The sequence below is a fragment of the Octodon degus genome, unplaced genomic scaffold (genome assembly GCF_000260255.1).
Source record: "Octodon degus isolate 3935 unplaced genomic scaffold, OctDeg1.0 scaffold00130, whole genome shotgun sequence".
NCBI classification, from domain to species: domain Eukaryota; kingdom Metazoa; phylum Chordata; class Mammalia; order Rodentia; family Octodontidae; genus Octodon; species Octodon degus.
Window position 1 is genome coordinate 6,998,866 of NW_004524706.1, and position 17,392 is coordinate 7,016,257.

The 17,392-nt window shown below is 39.7% G+C and overlaps 1 protein-coding gene and 1 pseudogene across 7 annotated transcripts in view; one reads left to right on the top strand and one right to left on the bottom strand.

Annotated features, from left to right (window-relative positions):
- Nucleotides 1-17,392, top strand: part of Macf1 (microtubule-actin crosslinking factor 1) — a 276,478-nt gene that overhangs the window by 143,101 nt on the left and 115,985 nt on the right. For all 7 annotated transcript variants that reach the window (XM_023701121.1, XM_023701119.1, XM_023701117.1 and 4 more), the window contains 8 exons: nt 276-500; nt 3,372-3,890; nt 5,498-5,674; nt 5,894-6,017; nt 8,544-8,752; nt 9,044-9,361; nt 15,043-15,209; nt 16,493-16,649. In XM_023701121.1, the coding sequence (XP_023556889.1) occupies nt 276-500; nt 3,372-3,890; nt 5,498-5,674; nt 5,894-6,017; nt 8,544-8,752; nt 9,044-9,361; nt 15,043-15,209; nt 16,493-16,649 (1,896 nt within the window). The remainder of the gene's footprint in view (nt 1-275; nt 501-3,371; nt 3,891-5,497; nt 5,675-5,893; nt 6,018-8,543; nt 8,753-9,043; nt 9,362-15,042; nt 15,210-16,492; nt 16,650-17,392) is intronic.
- Nucleotides 4,903-14,445, bottom strand: LOC101587884 (annotated as a pseudogene).

A 17,392-nucleotide genomic window follows, 5' to 3' on the forward strand; every position in this document is an offset into this window, starting at 1 on the left:
GCTGGCTGGCATGTGGTGCTGGGGGATTGAACCGGGGTCCCTGATGCTTTGCTAAACTTGTTCTAAGTAGGTGCTTCAGACCACTGAGCCATCTCTCCAGCCCAATAGATTTTAAAAGATATTTAAAAGTATTAGTTTTTGCATGTGTAAAGATTAATGCATCTGTATACCCAGAATTAGAGCAACTCTTTTTCTTCAGCAAGAATCTCACGACCTTTACAGGTAGTTTAATAGTTGACAGAGTCTTCTCACTAGAGTAATTCTTTGGTTTTCAGAGTAAAGCAGCAAAGGAGCTGGCAGAGAACAAGAGCAAGATTGATGCTCTCTTGAATTGGGTGACTTCCGTGGGCTCATCAGGTGAACAGGTGCAGACCAGCCTTCCAGGAAAGAAGCAACTCTCTGGAGCCAGCCCTGAGCAAGGAGCCTTGGACACCACTGATGGCCACATTGGCATGAACCAGGCCCCAGAGAACCTGGACCGGCAGTGTGAGAAGATGAAGGTGAGGCGTCAGCTTGGGGAATTGCCTCCACCCTGGGCACATTACCACAACCTCCTTTTTTCCCAAATCCATTGAGCACTACTCTGTTTTATCTTATTTGATGTTTTAGTGGCTTTGAGACTACTGGCTGCTCTCCTTGAAATACTTTCTCTGTTGGGTTCTACCACTCTACTTAATCACCCTTCTTTTTCTCTGGTGAGTTTTGCAGTATTGTTAGGTTTCCATCCTTTTTCTCTTTCAGAATGTACTTTCCTTGGGTAGTCTCATACTCTCATCCTCTCAGAACAATTTAGTTACTAGTTACACTAATTAATTCCATGTATAGCTTGCTCTCCAGCTCTTATGCCAGTCCTAAACTTTAAAACAGTTTATAAATTTATCCTCCTCTTTGTAATCTGGAACCACAGAAAATGGAATTTCTATTTCCTATTATACTCTCCTTTCCTAAAGAAAATGTTTTCTCCTGTCTTCTCACCTGGTTGTCTGAATTAAACATCACCCTAAATTCCTCTTTCCTTCACTGTTTATATTGAACCTTTTCAGCAAATCCCTTGCTTCCTGTATCCCTTCCAGAGTTATCCAGACTACATCATCTCTATTAAAATATTGTAGTTTAGCCATTATCAGTTTTCAGTTTATTATTTTAGTAACTTTTGCAACTTTTCTCACCTCTTGATTTCTAAAATGCTAGAAATCATTTCTATATTCCTATTTGGCCCTTTTGATGGTTCTCTATTACCCCCAAGATTAAGACTAAACTTTTTTTTTTTTTTTTTTTTTTTTTTTTTGTGGCAGAACTGGGGATTGAACTCAGGCCCTTTGCTTGCCAGGGAACCACTTATTCTACCGAGCCATCTCACCGGCCCCAAGACTAAACTTTTTAAACGAGGTTTAAAACACTCTGGTTAAAACATGGTTTACTACCCCTCTCATTTGGCTTCATCTCTCCTCTTGCGTCACATTTGAGTCTCTAGCTACTGATACCTTTCAGGTGATGAACTATACTGTGCTCCCATTCTCCTTGGCATTGACATGCTCTTGAAATCTTGTCTCTCTGGTGTAGAAAGTAAGAAAAGCCAGGTATGGTGGCACATGCCTGTAATCCCACCACTCCAGATGGTAAGGTAGGGGGAATAGCTGCAAGTTCGAGGCCAGCCTGAGCTGCATGGTGAGTTAAGGCCAGCAACTATGTAGAGAGATCCTGTCTTTAAAAAAATAAAAAAGAAAGGAAAGGAAGAAGGGGAGCTTGTTTTATTTGCTCTTCAAAACTAAGTTTATTTCTTCTAGGAAGCACTCCTTATTCCTCACCAGTTAATGTATCCTCCTTATATTCTAGTGTTTCTCATCTTGGTATTTTTTATTTGCTTGTTTGTTTTTGGTTTTTGTCTATATTGCCTTCTGGACACTAGAATTGAAAGCAGAAGACATTTCTTTCTCACCATTTATCTCTGTTTATGCATTCACTTAGTAAATACTGTGTACCGGCTGTATGCCAGACATTGGGAATAAACCAGGGTACCAATAAGACAATAATCTCCTAGAACAGTGACAGGAAGGTACAGGCATAATATATTCAATGATTGAAACAAGATTATGTATTTAGGACATTTACAAAATCATGTATTTTCATAGTGACACCTTTGTAATTTGGCTTACTTGGAATATTGTTGAGAGGCCTGTGTGGTTGGTTCATTGCTTTATTTTATATTAATATGATTTCTGCCTCTTGCTTGCCATTTGTGTACTTAGAAGACCCACTAATGTTTTCCAAAGCCCTGATAGTTCTATAACACAGGATAGAGATGGTTCTGCTATATCATTGAGAGCCTCCTGGCACCTCTTGCTGGCTATAGTCAGCCTACCCAAGTAGCATCTCCAGCCCAGGAAGGAAACTATCTTACTCCTGACTGAGGGGTTGGAGCCTGAGACATATGTGGGTGCTTCCCTTTACTATTTCAAAAAGGATATCTGTAGCTTTGCTGAGATAATGTAAGACACTGACTGTCAGGTTGCTGAAGCTAATTAAACAGTATTCTAAAGAAAACTAGGCTATAGTCCTGCTTTAGATAGTTGCATATAGATATACGTAGGAACACTGACTGAACTCCCACTGTTTTTTGTTAGGCTCTGGAAGAACATATTTCAAAATGAACCCCACAGCTATTCACTAGAATAGAAAAAAGAGTACACATATATGTTCTTAGACATAGCACATTCAAATAAAAAAATACAAAGCTAAGTGTTTAGCACAGTGGCAAAGCTACTTGCCTAGCATGTGTGAGGATGTAGCACTATTAAAAAGAAAAAGCTCAGGGCCAGAGAGATAGTTCAGTAGAATAAGCACCTGCCTGGCAAGCACAGAGTCCTGAGTTCAATCCCTGGTACCACAAAAAACAAAAACAAAAACAAAACTCTACAGAAGCCACTACAGCAATAAAAATAAGAAATGTAAATTACCTATAAGATCCAGAAATAACTCTATTTAATGAATGAACTTTTCAAGCCTTTCCTAGTAGGATGTCTTATTGACGTGTGAGGGACATATTTCACAGCTAAGTATTTACATTTGTATATTGTCATACATACGGCTTACTTAGTTACGCATCCCTTCCATTATTGTAAATAGGTATTGGCCATTTGTAATTCTCAGAGTCTTGGGTCTAGTGAAAAGACTCAAATTCCAGTCACATTTATGGCCCCTACTCAAGATATAAAACCTCTTTTCACTGTTTCTATATCTTATTTCAACTACATTGTGTTATTGAAGTAGAAACAGAAACCTCTCTCCACCTGTAGCTGTTGACATTATCAAGGTTATTCAAGTTTCCTTACTGATTTTCCTTTGTTTTGTTTGGGGGTGTTATTCACCAGGCTCATCACCAAGAATTACTGTCCCAGCAGCAGAATTTTGTTCTGGCCACACAATCTGCTCAGGCATTTCTGGATCAGCATGGCCACAATCTCACACCTGAGGAACAACAGAAGCTGGAGGAGAAGCTAGGAGATCTTAAGGAGCAATATGCAGCTTCTTTGGCACGATCTGAGGCAGAGCTGAAGCAGGTGCAGACACTGCGGGATGAGTTGCAAAAGTTTCTGCAGGACCATCGAGAGTTTGAAAGCTGGCTAGAACGGTCTGAAAAAGAGCTGCAGAACATGCATAAGGGAGGCATTGGCCCTGAAGCACTGCCCTCCTTGCTAAAGCGGCAGGGAAGCTTCTCAGAGGATGTCATTTCTCACAAAGGAGACTTAAGATTTGTGACTATTTCAGGGCAGAAAGTCTTGGATGCAGAAAACAGCTCTGAGGAAAGCAAAGACCCATCAACAACTAGCAACTTAGTTAAGGAGAAGCTGAAAGATACAACAGAAAGATACACTGCTCTCCATGCAAAGGTAAATCAGTGGGTGTGGTGGCACATGGCATATAACCCCGGCACTCTGGGAGACTGAGTCAGGGGGATCACAAGTTCAAGCCTAGTTTAGGCAACTTTAAGGGTGTGGGGGTGGGACTGTATCTCAGTACAATCCCCAGTATCAAGGAGGAAAAAAAAATAGAAGAGATCCTGTCAGCCTCTAGCGTAACAATCATGGCCTTCAGTATAAGAACCCTAGAACATAGCAAACAAACTGTATAGACCACAGGTTTTTATGAACTGTACAAAAAATGTATAATGTATAGGGCAATGGGCTAACCCCTGATTCTAGCAGGACTGCAAATACATCTCACATCAGTGGTAAAGGTGGAAGCACTTTTTGTCCTCTATCCTGACTAGCATCATGAGCTCCCAAGAAACATAATGTGGGAAAACTTTTTAACTGCACAATCTTCCTCCTAAACAGAGCATCTAGAGTGAATCCTTATCTTCTTCCCTATCCACATAATTCCCTCTCCCTCCTAAAATTTAGAATCTAGTCAATTCTTACCTGTCATGCTTTCTGTCAACATTTCCAATCCCCAGAAGGAACACTTTGGGTACCTTTTGTCCCTAACTGCCTGCAACCTGATATGTAAATTTCTATGATGGTTTGTCCTACAACTCATTAGGTCTTCCTAAGCACTGAGGAGATGGCTCAGTGGAATAAGCGCTTCCATGGCAAGTGCAAGGGCCTGAGTTCAATCCCCGGTTCCACAAAAAAAAAAAAAAAAAAAAAAAAGTCTTCCTAGGTATAAAAGAAAGATGAGGTGAATACTGGGGAACAAACAATAAAGACCCTTCTTGTTGTTAGGAGCTGAGGATACCCATCTATCCAGGGTCCCTCACACTACATTTTTTTTCACTTTTCCACTGAGCTTTTATAGTGAGTTAAATCATAATTCAGGGTCCCAGGGTAGGCCCATCATGTATCCAGGTCCCCCTTCACCACCGGGACACCAACAGAGGATAGAGAAACAGGCAAAGCCAGTTCAGATCTTGCCAGGAAACATGTCTTCAGCTTGGCGGTCATCCTAGGCTGTGACCCAGGATATGGGGCAGAGGGACTTGTATACTTGCCGGTACTACTAGCAGACAGAGATATCATCCCCTTTTTCAGTTAGTACCTTCTGGCAGCGATAATAGTCCAGGTAGTTCTACCAGCAGTTCCTGGTCTGGTTCTGATTGGGGAAGCGGCTATCAAAAGGGGGCAGTCCTGTAGTTCTTGATTTTGGTCTTGATGTCTTCTGCCATAGTGCTGACTTCCTAAATATACCCCTGAAGTGGCAAGCAGCTCAACGTGACCCTCAGTTCAGACGCCTCTGTCAGACAGCCCTCACACTACATTTGTGACAAGTAGCAACCACTACATTTGTGACAAGTAGCAACCAGACCTCTTCTTTGGTGGGTGGGTGGGGGTATCATTTTGCAGTATCAGGAACTGAACCCAGGGCCATATGTCAAGCAAGTGCTCTACCACTGAAATATATCCCTAGTCCTAAACTTCTTTTTTGAGGCTCTACTCAGGAAGCTGCTGCCTATGTTCTGACATTTCAGGTCTGCTTTTTCTTTCTTTCCCTGGCACAGTGTACACAATTGGGCTCTCACCTGAATAAGCTATTAGGCCAATATCAGCAATTCCAGAGCAGCGCTGACAACCTACAATCCTGGATGAAGGCTTGTGAGGCTAATGTGAAGAAGCTCCTCTCAGATACTATTGCTTCTGACCCAGGAGTCCTGCAACAACAGCTTTCAGTGACAAAGGTAAACTCGGACTGTGATCATTATCCCAAAGAAAAGCCAGTACATTAAAGGTGGTAGTTGGGATGCCTTGATAATCTGGTCCCTAAACACTTTATTCTAATATCTATGGCTATTAAATAAACAGAATTACTTATAAAACTGCTTAATAGTTCTCCCTTCCTACAGTTACCTTTATTTGCTCAATTAGTTGTTCTTCTGTCTTTTTTCATGGACGAGCAGAAGTTGCAAGAGGAGCTGGCTGAGCACCAAGTTCCTGTAGAAAAGCTCCAAAAAGTAGCTCATGACTTCATGGAAATTGAAGGGGAACCAGTCCTGGACCCTAAGCATGTCCAAGAAACTACAGGTATGAAGTAATTTCTCTAATTTCTAGAATTAGCTTCTGTTCTACAAGATAGCACAGTGATGGTGAACAGTCAGAGCTTTCAGTACTAACAAACAGCCCCCTGCAGCACATATGCTATATTTTTGCCACTATGGATATAGCATATTGCATCATGCATATGTATAGGTGCTCAGTTAGGAGCTGAGGGTATAGCCATGAGTAGCTGTACACTTTGATCAAATAGCTCATCCTCCACTTAATTTTTTGCTTGGTTTTTTGTTGTTTTTTGTTTTTTGTATTTTTTAAGGAAGGGTCTACAGGGTGTCCAGGGTTTCACTACTAGATCGGACTCGTAGTGATTCTCCTGTTTACAGCTTCCCAAGTGCTGGGATTATAGGCACATGCCACCATACCCAGTCTCAATCTCCATCTCAGTGCACCCCGGGAGTGGGGCTGGCATGGCAGGCCCGGGGATTGAACCCCCAGCCCCTGCACCTACTTGCAGGTACTTTAATCCACTGAGCTATTTGGCCAGCCCTCTCCACTTAATTTTCTTTTTGTACTGTTGAAAGGCATTCACAATCTGGCATCAACCATTTTCCCCAGGCATCTCACCTTATAGCTGTACCCTGCTTCTTTTATTTCCCAAGTAAACCAATTATTTCTACATTACATTACCTCTGAAGTTTTTCCTGTTGCTTAGCTGCGAACATTTATTTCATGCATATCATGCTTGATGAAATCTTGCTCAGCCTTCAGGATGTAGCTGAGGGGGGCCAGGGAGATAGCATGATGGTCTAAGTACCTGCCTGGCAAACTCAAGGAGCTGGGATTGATACCTGGTACCGCATGCTGTGCTGGCCCCAAGTAGGCCACACCATGTAGGTGTGCAGGCATGTTGGCACACACCTGTGATTCCAGTGCTGGGGAGGCTGAGACAGAAGGATCACTGTGAGAACGAGCTGCATAGCAAGACCCTATACCAAATCAATCAATCTTTAAAAAAAACAAAAAAGATGTAGCTGAGGGTATGTCATGGCAATTATAGATATTAACAGTATATAATATGCGTGGAATTTGGTATGAGAGTAGATTTTGAGAGTTCTCAGCACAAAAAGTGGTAAGCATGTAAAGTAATGCATATATTAAATAAGTTGATATTGTTATGGACTACTGGACTATATTGGAATATTTTGCTGAATTTATGCACCTACAATGTTTACATGACAATGGAATACCCTTCTCTGAGAAAACTAAACAAAAAAGGGTGATAAAAATGAACAACCATTTTGTATCTATATATTCAAAATAGGATAGATATACAGCTGCATTCTCTTAATTCAATGAATAGAAAGATTTGTTCTAATAGTGTTTGTGGAAGGATATCATGTCTGCATCTTGTACAATGAATAACCACTATGACGACAATATTCAATGTATTAATTATTGAAACTGTCCTACTAATCAGTTTTGAAACTATCTCATTGCTATGTTTCTCAATGAAATTATTTTAAAAAGTAAAAAATAAGACTGAAGCTACAAAATTTATCACAATAAAAAGAGTAAGTTGAGTTAGCCTTTCCATAATGCATTTATATATCTCAAAACATTGTTGTATACTCTGTGTGTGTGTGTGTGTGTGTGTGTGTGTGTGTGTGTGTCTTGTCCAAAAGACAGAGAAAGAACAGCCTGCCAGAAAGCTGAGCAGACTAAAGTGCCTGTTTAGGCAGGTGCAGGGACTGTGGTTCAATCTCCAGCTTGTCATGCCGGCCCTGCCCCCGGAATGTGCTGGAATGGTGACTGAGACTGGGCATGGTGGCCCGTGCCTATAATCGCAGAGCTTGGGAGGCTAAAAACAGGAGAATCACTACAAGTCCAATCTGTGTAGTGAGACCCTGTAAACCGTATACTAAATACATAAATAAATTAATGAATAAATAAGACAGAGAAAGAAACAGGAGAAATATAACTAACAGGTTACTTTCTTTATAAAATCCTAACCATTATCCTCATCCCTCAAAAGAAGTAAGAAATAAAAAGTAGTAACCATCCTTTTGAGTTTCTTTAGGACATAACTTCTATTTCCAGTAAATCACTTATTTATTTATTTATTTATTTATTTATTTATTTATTTGCAGTGCCAGGGTCAAACTCTGGACCTTGCACTCTCCAGCCTAATAAAGCACTTACGATTTTATTTTTATAACTAGTTAGGATTTGCTATCTTCTGCTTTAGAACCTTAAGTTTGTAGAGGGCAGAGACTAAAGTTTTAATTATTTTTTTGTTGTTGTTGTTTTTCTTAAAGATCTTTTAGCCCAGGTCCTAATTATCTTTAGTCTTCCACATCTAGCTCTATTACTTATTCTTAGTGGATGATAAAACACTAATGCTTATTAAATTTGGCTTTAACACTAATGCACTCAGGCATATTCCTTCTATTTGAGTCGTTCTAAATTAGCATGTATGTTTTAAACACATTTTTTAAAAGCAGAACCCTAAAATAATATTTACTCTTACTCTTCCTTCTCACATCCTTGATTTTCCAGATTCCATACTTGGCCACTTCCAGAGACTTTCCTGCAGTCTGGCTGAGCGCTCTGCTCTGCTGCAGAAGGCAATTGCTCAGTCGCAAAGTGTCCAGGAAAGCTTGGAGAGCCTGCTGCAATCCATCAGGGAAGTTGAACACAATCTGGAAGGGGAGCAGGTGACATCCCTGTCATCAGGAGTCATCCAAGAAGCCCTAGCCAATAATATGGTAAGACCTGTGTCCTGAGGGTTAACACAGAATGTTGGCCAGGTGCTATAAGTTACAGAACTTTGAGACAGTAGCAAGGGGAAAACCCATACCTGTGAATATTCTAGTAAGAGTTAGAGATGAGAACTAGTCCATATGAAGATATTTCTACTATTAGGGTCTAGTCTAGCTTAGTAATAGAGTGTATTGCCTTAGAGAGGTGAATGTGGAGTTATCGAAGATTATTAATTTGTAGCTCAGATATCCTAGAATAAGTGAGTCAAAAGCTGACAGCTTTGTTCTTGATATCAGAAATTGAAGCAAGACATTGCTAGACAAAAGAGCAGCTTGGAGGCCACCCATGAGATGGTGACTCAGTTCATGGAGACAGCAGACAGTTCTACAGCGGCGGTGCTTCATGGCAAACTGGCAGAGGTGAGCCAACGCTTTGAACAACTGCTACTACAGCAGCAAGAAAAGGAGAGCACCTTAAAGAAGCTCTTGCCCCAGGCAGAGATGTTCGAACAGCTCTCTGACAAGCTACAGCAGTTTATGGAAAACAAAAGTCGGATGTTGGCCTCTGGGAATCAGCCAGATCAAGATATTGCACATTTCTCCCAGCAGATCCAGGTAAGGATATATAGTATCTCTTGTCAGAATGAAGAGGAGAGACCAATATTTACTGAGTATATGCTATACTAATCAGGTACATATAGATCATCATGGAGAATTCCACAGGCATCCTGTAAACTAGATGCTTTTTAAAAAAATAGATAGCTCAGTAGAGTAGGTGCTTGCCTGGCAAGCGCAAGGGCCTGAGTTCAATCCCTGGTTCCACAAAAAAAAAAAAAAAAAAAACTAGCCTGGATTAATTTTCACCTGTACTACATTTCAACCCAGATCAGCAGGCATACTCAGGTCACTGTAGTCACTCAGGGATACCTGCTAATAGATTTCACCCTGACAGAAGCATTCCTATATCCTGTTGCAGGGACAAGCGAGCATACCATAGGCATTTATATTCCTTCAGTCAGAGCAAATTTCACATGCCCACATGTAACTTTTTCAGAGAGTTGGGAAATGTATCCTCTCATGTACCTAGAGTTACAGAGCTAGAAATAGTTGATGAGAAATACTAAGGGCTAACCAAAATAAATCCCCAGGAGGAGGGCTTCTGGGTCATAGTATATGCATAGACTTCATTAGACTAATAGTGGCTAGTCTGGGCTCCTATTTGAGATTATGGCAGCCCATATTCCAATCTGTAGTACCTCAGTATTCCTATATCACTGCCTTGGGGTTGTCCAGCCAAGATTTTTTCCATTTTGAAGGGATGCCTCATTATTTCATTTTGTTTCCTAAATTTTGGGGATTTGTTTTGAATAATTTCAAAGTTTACAAAGAAGTAGGAGTAGTCTGATGTTAGTATACTTTTCACCTAGATTTGCTAATTGTTGTTTTATTTATCTTTATAGAAATATAAAAGAAAGATGGTATCATTAGGAGCTCTTACATTTAACATATCATTTTGAAATGAAAAGCTTCCCCAAATTTGTTCAGTGGGAACCCTAATGTCTTTTTTACATGTCTTTATTAGCATACAACTATATTTGCTTCTTTGTCTTCTAATATAAGATAGTTCAGAAGCCAGGTGTAGTGGCCCATACTTACAATCCTAGGTCTTGGAAGACTGAGGCAAGATGGTTACCATGAGTTTGAGGCCAGCCTGGGCTTCCTAAAATAAAATAAAAATAAAAATAGCTCAGGCTCACTTTGTAATATCCTCATCCCATACCTAAAATCAACTTTTTCTACAATAAGCCCCACTTTTTGTAGGAAATATTTATTAGCAAACCAAAATCTGAATCCTGGAGGAACATCAACTACTGGAGTATCCAGGAAAGCCTGTAGAGCCTGCTGCAGTCCATCAGGGAAGTTGAACAAAACCTGAAAGGGGAGTAGGTGACATCCTTTTTGGGTTCTTTCACTAGATAAAGTTAGCTAATATTTGTGCATCTTTTTTATATCATGTGATCACACTGATAATCTAATACTAACTAAATGTCAGAGGGTTTCTCCATATCTCATTTGTATCTTCTGCAGGGAGAACCCTAGTTCCAGACAACTCTAATATATACTGCCTTTATCCTATAATAAATAAAGAGGAATTTTGGAATCACACTAGTATTTCTACCAACAACATACTAAAAAGAATTGATATTTATCTTCATTGGTACAATTTTATTCTTTTTTTTTTTAATTTCCATTTATTTATTTATTTATTTATTTGTGTGTGTGTGGCCAGCTCAGCCCACCAGGGGGCGGGGCTGGCTGGCATGTAGTGCTGGGGGATTGAACCGCGGGCCCTGTGCTTTGCCAAGCTTGTTCTAAGTAGGTGCTTTAGACCACTGAGCCATCTCACCAGCCCCAATTTTATTCTTAAATATGTGAATTCTTAATATACTTTAAAAGTCATTCTCCTTTCTGTGTTTTCCATCCCATTTTTTCACCCACCCTAATACTAATGAGTCACAGGTTCATTTTTCTCTTTCCTTTTTTTCCCCCAAAATGAACATATGGTTTCTTTTCTTTCTTTTTTTACAAAAAAGAAGGGTAGGGGCTGGTGAGATGGCTCAGTGGTCTAGAGCGCCTACTTAGAACAAGCTTGGCGAAGCATAGAGACCGCGGTTCAGTCCCCCAGCACCACATGCCAGCCAGCCCCGCCCCCTGGTGGGCTGAGCTGGCCACACACACACACACACACAAAATAAATAAATTAATTAATTAATTAAAAAAATAAAAAAAGAAGGGTATATTGTAGTGTCTTTTTATACATTCTCCTTATACTAAATTTCCTGAAAATCATTAAATAACAGTTCATAGCTATACTCATTTTTAAAAATACATACTTTTACAGATAACTAATAGTTTATTCAGTGATTCTCTTACACATGTGAAGATTCTTGTAGTAGTTTCCAAAACTGTGCTAGGCTGACTGTGATGGAACACTTATAATCCCAGCACTCAGGAGGCTCAGGCAGAGGGATTGCCATGACTTGAAGGCTTAGCCTGGGCTACATAGTTAGGTCAAGGCCAACCTAAACTATATAGTGAGACCCTGTCTCAATACAGTAACAATAAAAAAAACCCCAAAATTATGCTATTGTACAATTCATTATAACTGTGTGCATTTTCTTCCATATTATTGTTGAAAGAGCATTTTATGAACAGATTTCTAGAGTAGAATTATTGCATCAAAAAGTAAATATTGCTGGGTGTAATAGCTGTACATCTATAATGCCAGCATTCTGGGTAGCTGACACAGAAAATTCAATCCCAATCTGGGCAGCTTGGCATGACTGTCTTAAAATAATAAAAGCCTTGGGTTATAGCTCAGTGTGAAGAATCCCTAGTATCATACACATACACACAGTACCTGTGTGTCTTAGTAAATATAGCCAAATTTTTGTTCTTTGGGATTGTACCATTTTTGTAGCCCCCACTAGCAGCATCCTTGAATCCATTTCTCTCAAAGTCTCTTCAGTATTATGTTGTCAAGGTTTTGAAATTTTGCTAGTATATCTTGCCATGATAGGGCACACCTGTAATCTCAACACTTGGGAGGCTGAGGCAGGAGGAGGGCTATGAGTTCAGGGCCATAGTGAGGTGGTATATTAGATATACTCACCAACCAATAGGCTTATAGGAAGGGAGGAATAAGGAAGGGAGGCTCACCAATGCTGCTTCCTAACTCCTGCCTGCCACACTATGGACTGTTTCTCCTCAGCTATGAGTATACCTACCTCATAGTTCAAGGGTAGGTCTACATAGCAGGATCCTGTCTAACAAGCTAAAAGAAAAAATACCATTTATATGAAATTTTGCTAGTATAATAGATGAAATGTAACCAAGTGTGATTTTAGTTATTGCTCTGTCTTTTTCCAAGATCTATCTAGTGGTTCTCAATACAACTTACTAAAATGTCTGTCTTGGTTACTTTCTCATTACTGGGACAAAATATCTAGTACTCACAAGTAAAAGGAGGAAAGGTTTATTTTTAGCTCAGTTTGTAGAGGTTTCATTCCATAATCAGCAGGCTGCAAGGCAGAGTGGCATTGTTAGAGCACTCTCAGTGATGAAAGCACCCATGAGAAAGACCAAAGATATAAGAACAATATAAGCTTTTATTGTGAACTCAAGGCTGTCATCCTGACTTTGGGTCAGGACTCCCAAATGGTTGCCCTCTTTGGTTTTTACCTCCAGACTATATACATTTTAGGTTTCCATAGTAACCACATTACCTCATTTTTAGGAATTTTACAGGAATATCACATAGTTGCCGCAAGGTTTACATTTTCCAGACACCATTGGCCATCTGCCTATCATGTGGCATTGTGGTTTAATGTTTACCCTACTCCCCAAGTTGTTCTATTTGTTCCTATTTTATAACTCTGATTTTCTCTAAGTGGGTTTATGGCTAGCTTCATGGTAGGGGTGAGGTAGGGAGGTTATCTATAGTTTAAGTGAATTTAAGGGACTCGCCCTTAAAATGGAATTTCTTTTGCCCCTTCAGCATAGCAGAAGAGAAATGGTCCATAGTGTGGCGGGCAGGAGTTAGGAAACAGCATCAGTGAGCCTCCCTTCCTTATTTCCCTTTACATTTTATCCAGACTATAAGCCTATTGATTGGTGCCACTCACATCCAGAATGGGGCGTCTGTTTTCAGTAAATCCATTCATCTACCATGCTAAACCAACCAGTGTACTAAACTTATCATGCCCTTAATCCAGTGTCACACACCCATGGTCCAGTCACCTCCCCAAAGCACTACCTATTAATACATGAAGCCTTGTGGGGACTTACAGATACCAGCCTTAACACTGTCTCTTCTCTGGAATTGAGAAGCTGTCTTTATCACATACAGTATTTTCATATATGTTTGAATCTACTGCTGCATTTTTTGATTACTGCATTTTTTTCTTTTCAGTTCTGGGGATTGAGCCCAATGCCTAGTGCATGCTTACAAAAGCTCTGTATACTGAGTAGAGGTAGATTTTCTATTCTGTTTCACTGATTTGTCTGCTCATGTGCCATTCTTTTAATTACAGAAAATTTCTTACTGTTTTAGTATCTAGTGTGGCTATTAGCCCGCCTCAATTTTTTTATGTTCAAGATTTTTCATAATTATAGTTGTTTATTTTTCCATATAAACTTCAGCTTTATTATTTCTAGAGAGAAAAGCCCTGATGTTTTTGTCTGAGTAACACTGAATATTTTTTGTTTTTTGTTTTTTTTCTAATGGATGTCTTCCCACTCTCTCAAGTCTTCTTTTGTATCTTTCAGGATTGTGAGGAGTGTGTTAGTATTTAGGTTTTGTGTATTTCTTGTTACTTTAACAACTAAGATTGAGCCTTTTTTGTTGTAGGAGAAATTTTTATTTTTAATTCTTGTCTTCCCTCCCCCTTTTCATTTTTGGTACCAGGAGTTGAACTTAGGGCCTTGCTTTTGCCAGGCAGGCACTGCATTGCTGAGCTACATACCCAACCTTTATTCTTGAATTGTTGTGTGATCTTTTTACCCTACTACCTGATTAAACTGATTCTTTTAGATGTTGTACAAGAATACGTTCATATAATCTGAAAACATATTTTGATTACTCCTTTTTCAATTCTTAATTTTAGCCAAAAGGCCAAGAAGTGATACCCTTTTTCAGTTCTTATACAAGTGGTTTTCCCTTAACTGCATTGGCTTTATCTTTAATATAGTTTGCATAGTGTTTCTCCATTTTACAGAAGAGACTGTAAAAGCTTACAGTTTAGTGGCTTAAGATCACAAGCTAGCAGGGCATATACCTATAATTCTGGCACTCTGATACCAAGGCAAGAGGATTATAAGTTCCAGCCTGACCTGGGCAACTTAAGCCTTATCTTAAAGAATAAAACAGTGGAGGCAAGGATATATGTAAAGCCCCCAGGGTTCAATAACAATGGCTGGGAAAAAGTCACAAGTTGGATGACACAGCCTTTGTTGACTCCTAAACTTTCATTCTGTCATGTTGCCTCTAAAAGTATTCACATGTGTTTAAAGGAGACAAGACTTCTTGTAATTCCTAGATACCCTCCATTCAGTTGGAGGAGAGTAATGAATTATTTTGATCTAGCAGTTAACCTAGCAAGTATGCCTCTTGTTCACTCTTTTTTTCTGCAGATGAAAGAGAATTTCCCCCAGACTTCTGAGTATCTGTCATCTTCTTGAGTATTTTTATTTACAAGACTTAGAAGATTTAATACATTTGTTTGCTTGCTGGACAGGAACTCACTTTGGAAATGGAAGACCAACAGGAGAACATAGATACTCTTGAGCACCTCCTTACTGCACTGGGCTCCTGTGGCTTTGTATTGGACTTGTCCCAACACCAGAACAAGATTCAGAATCTCAAAAAGGACTTTACAAAGCTGAAGAAAACAGTTCAAGAAAGGTGAGGTTTCACCTGTTGGTCAGTGTTAAGGAGCTATTGCAGGGGATTGGTATTGATTGTTTCTTACTATAAGGTAAATATTTTTTTCCTTCCTCTGTAAAGGAGGCAGCCAGAATTCTGCTCCTGAGTCATGAGAGCCTAGAAAACTCAAAACCCTGAGTTCTGGGGAGGGAAAAGGTGCCTCTTTAAGGCAAAGTGCCTTAATCCACTCACTATTTAGTAATTCTTGTGTTGCCAACCAGTGGATTCCTTCTCATTAATGGAGCTGAATTCCTATTTTTTTTATGGCCAAAAGCCCAGATTTCCTGACTAAATAGAACAAATTTGGGTCAACATGCAGGATTGTAGCAGAATTTGAAATACAAACTTAGAGGAGATTTGCCAGGCATAATTAAGGTATATATTTGTTCTCTGCTTCTTTGTTTAGACCACTTTAATAGCTATTTCAGAAGAGTGTACAAATTTTTCTTTCAAGTCACATGAGGGAATATATAACAAAGGCTGGTAGAATTAAGTGTACTATTGATAAACAGTGATTTCCCATTAAAAGCCTCCCTAGAGTTTTAAGTTTGAGTAAGTCTTCTATCTTGGTTGAGCTGTAAATAACAATTTTAAGTTAGTAGATGGTTGCCTTAATAACTACAGGAAAACAGTTGCTCAGGCCAGCACTTCACAGCAAGTTGTTTAGTGGGGAGTTTGAAGACAAAGGCTGCTGAGGTTTATTTTTCTTGCCTTTTATTGATACCATGAACCAAAATTTATGGGTTGACACTTGACTGACACACAAGGCCCTTTTCAAACTATCGCCTCAATTTATTTTATGCTTGGATGTGCTTTACATAGGACTAACCACCTAACTTTTTGGAAACTCAGATTCAGCGTTTGAGTTAGGACTTGAAAGAGTCCAATACCTAAAATGTAAGGAGAGCTGGAATTGAAATCCAAAGCATGCATTCTTTCCATTGTATCATAGTACCTAAATAGCAGGCTCCCTTTAGTTTTTCTCACTTTCACTTTAGCCTGGTGTAAGACTGAAGACTCAAAAAAAAAAAGTTTGAAGACTCCTTTGCCCAGAAATGTCCAAACAAGGGCAACAGATTCCTGAGTTTGATGCTTCTCCTACTGTATGTGGTTGTTCAGCCAAAGTTGCTGTGGAGCAGATTATGGGAAGGAAGGGCCCTATTAGGAAACCAATGCCTAGAGTCCCAAAATGAACCTAGTTTCAGCTCAAGTTAATTTTATAAAACTTAATCTAACAAGTGGCAACACTTCTTTGTTGACAGAGAGAAAGATACATCATTTTGCCAGGAGCAGTTAGATGAGTTTCGGAAGCTGATTAGGACCTTCCAAAAATGGCTGAGAGAAACTGAAGTAAATATTCCACCTTCAGAGACCTTCATGAGTGCTAAAGAGCTGGAAAAGCAGATTGAGCACCTAAAGGTAGGTGAATACAAAGGCTCTAGTATTCTGGCTAGACAGTAGTTGGGAAACTTATACTGACAAATCTCCACTTACAGAATGGAGGTAGTACAAGAAATCCAGGTTACCCATCCGTATTAGAATAGACATTACTCCATCCTCTTCATATGATTCCTACTGAGCCCTCCCTACACAGCACTGAACACTACATCTATTTAAAAATCAAAATCAAGCCAGGTGTGGTGATGCATATAATTCCTATACTCAGGAGGCTGAGGCAGGAGAATTGTTGCAAGTTCAAGGCCAAGTGGGCTACATAGCGAGACCCTGACTCCAATAAGTAAACAAACATCTGAGAAGAAAATCTATAAGGCTTCAGCTGTTTATTGAATGCCTTTCATAATGTGATCATTACTGAAAAAGACATCATTAAAAAAGACTGGTCAAACTCCAGTCTTTGAGAAGCTTACACTGTCACTATGTGCTTGAGAGTTAAAACAAGTATAGTTGAGCAAGTAACTAGACATATCAGAAAATTAAGGAGAAAAGCACTAGCAATACTCCAAATACTAAAGGAGAAGTGAAAATCATAACGTTGGAAGATACCTTTAAGAATGCAATCAGGGGACTGGTGAGATGTCTCAGTGGTCTAAAGCACCTACTTAGAACAAGCTTAGCAAAACAGGGACCACGGTTCAATCCCCCAGCACCACAGCCAGCCAGCCCCGCCTCCTGGTGGACTAAGCTGGCCACATACACACACA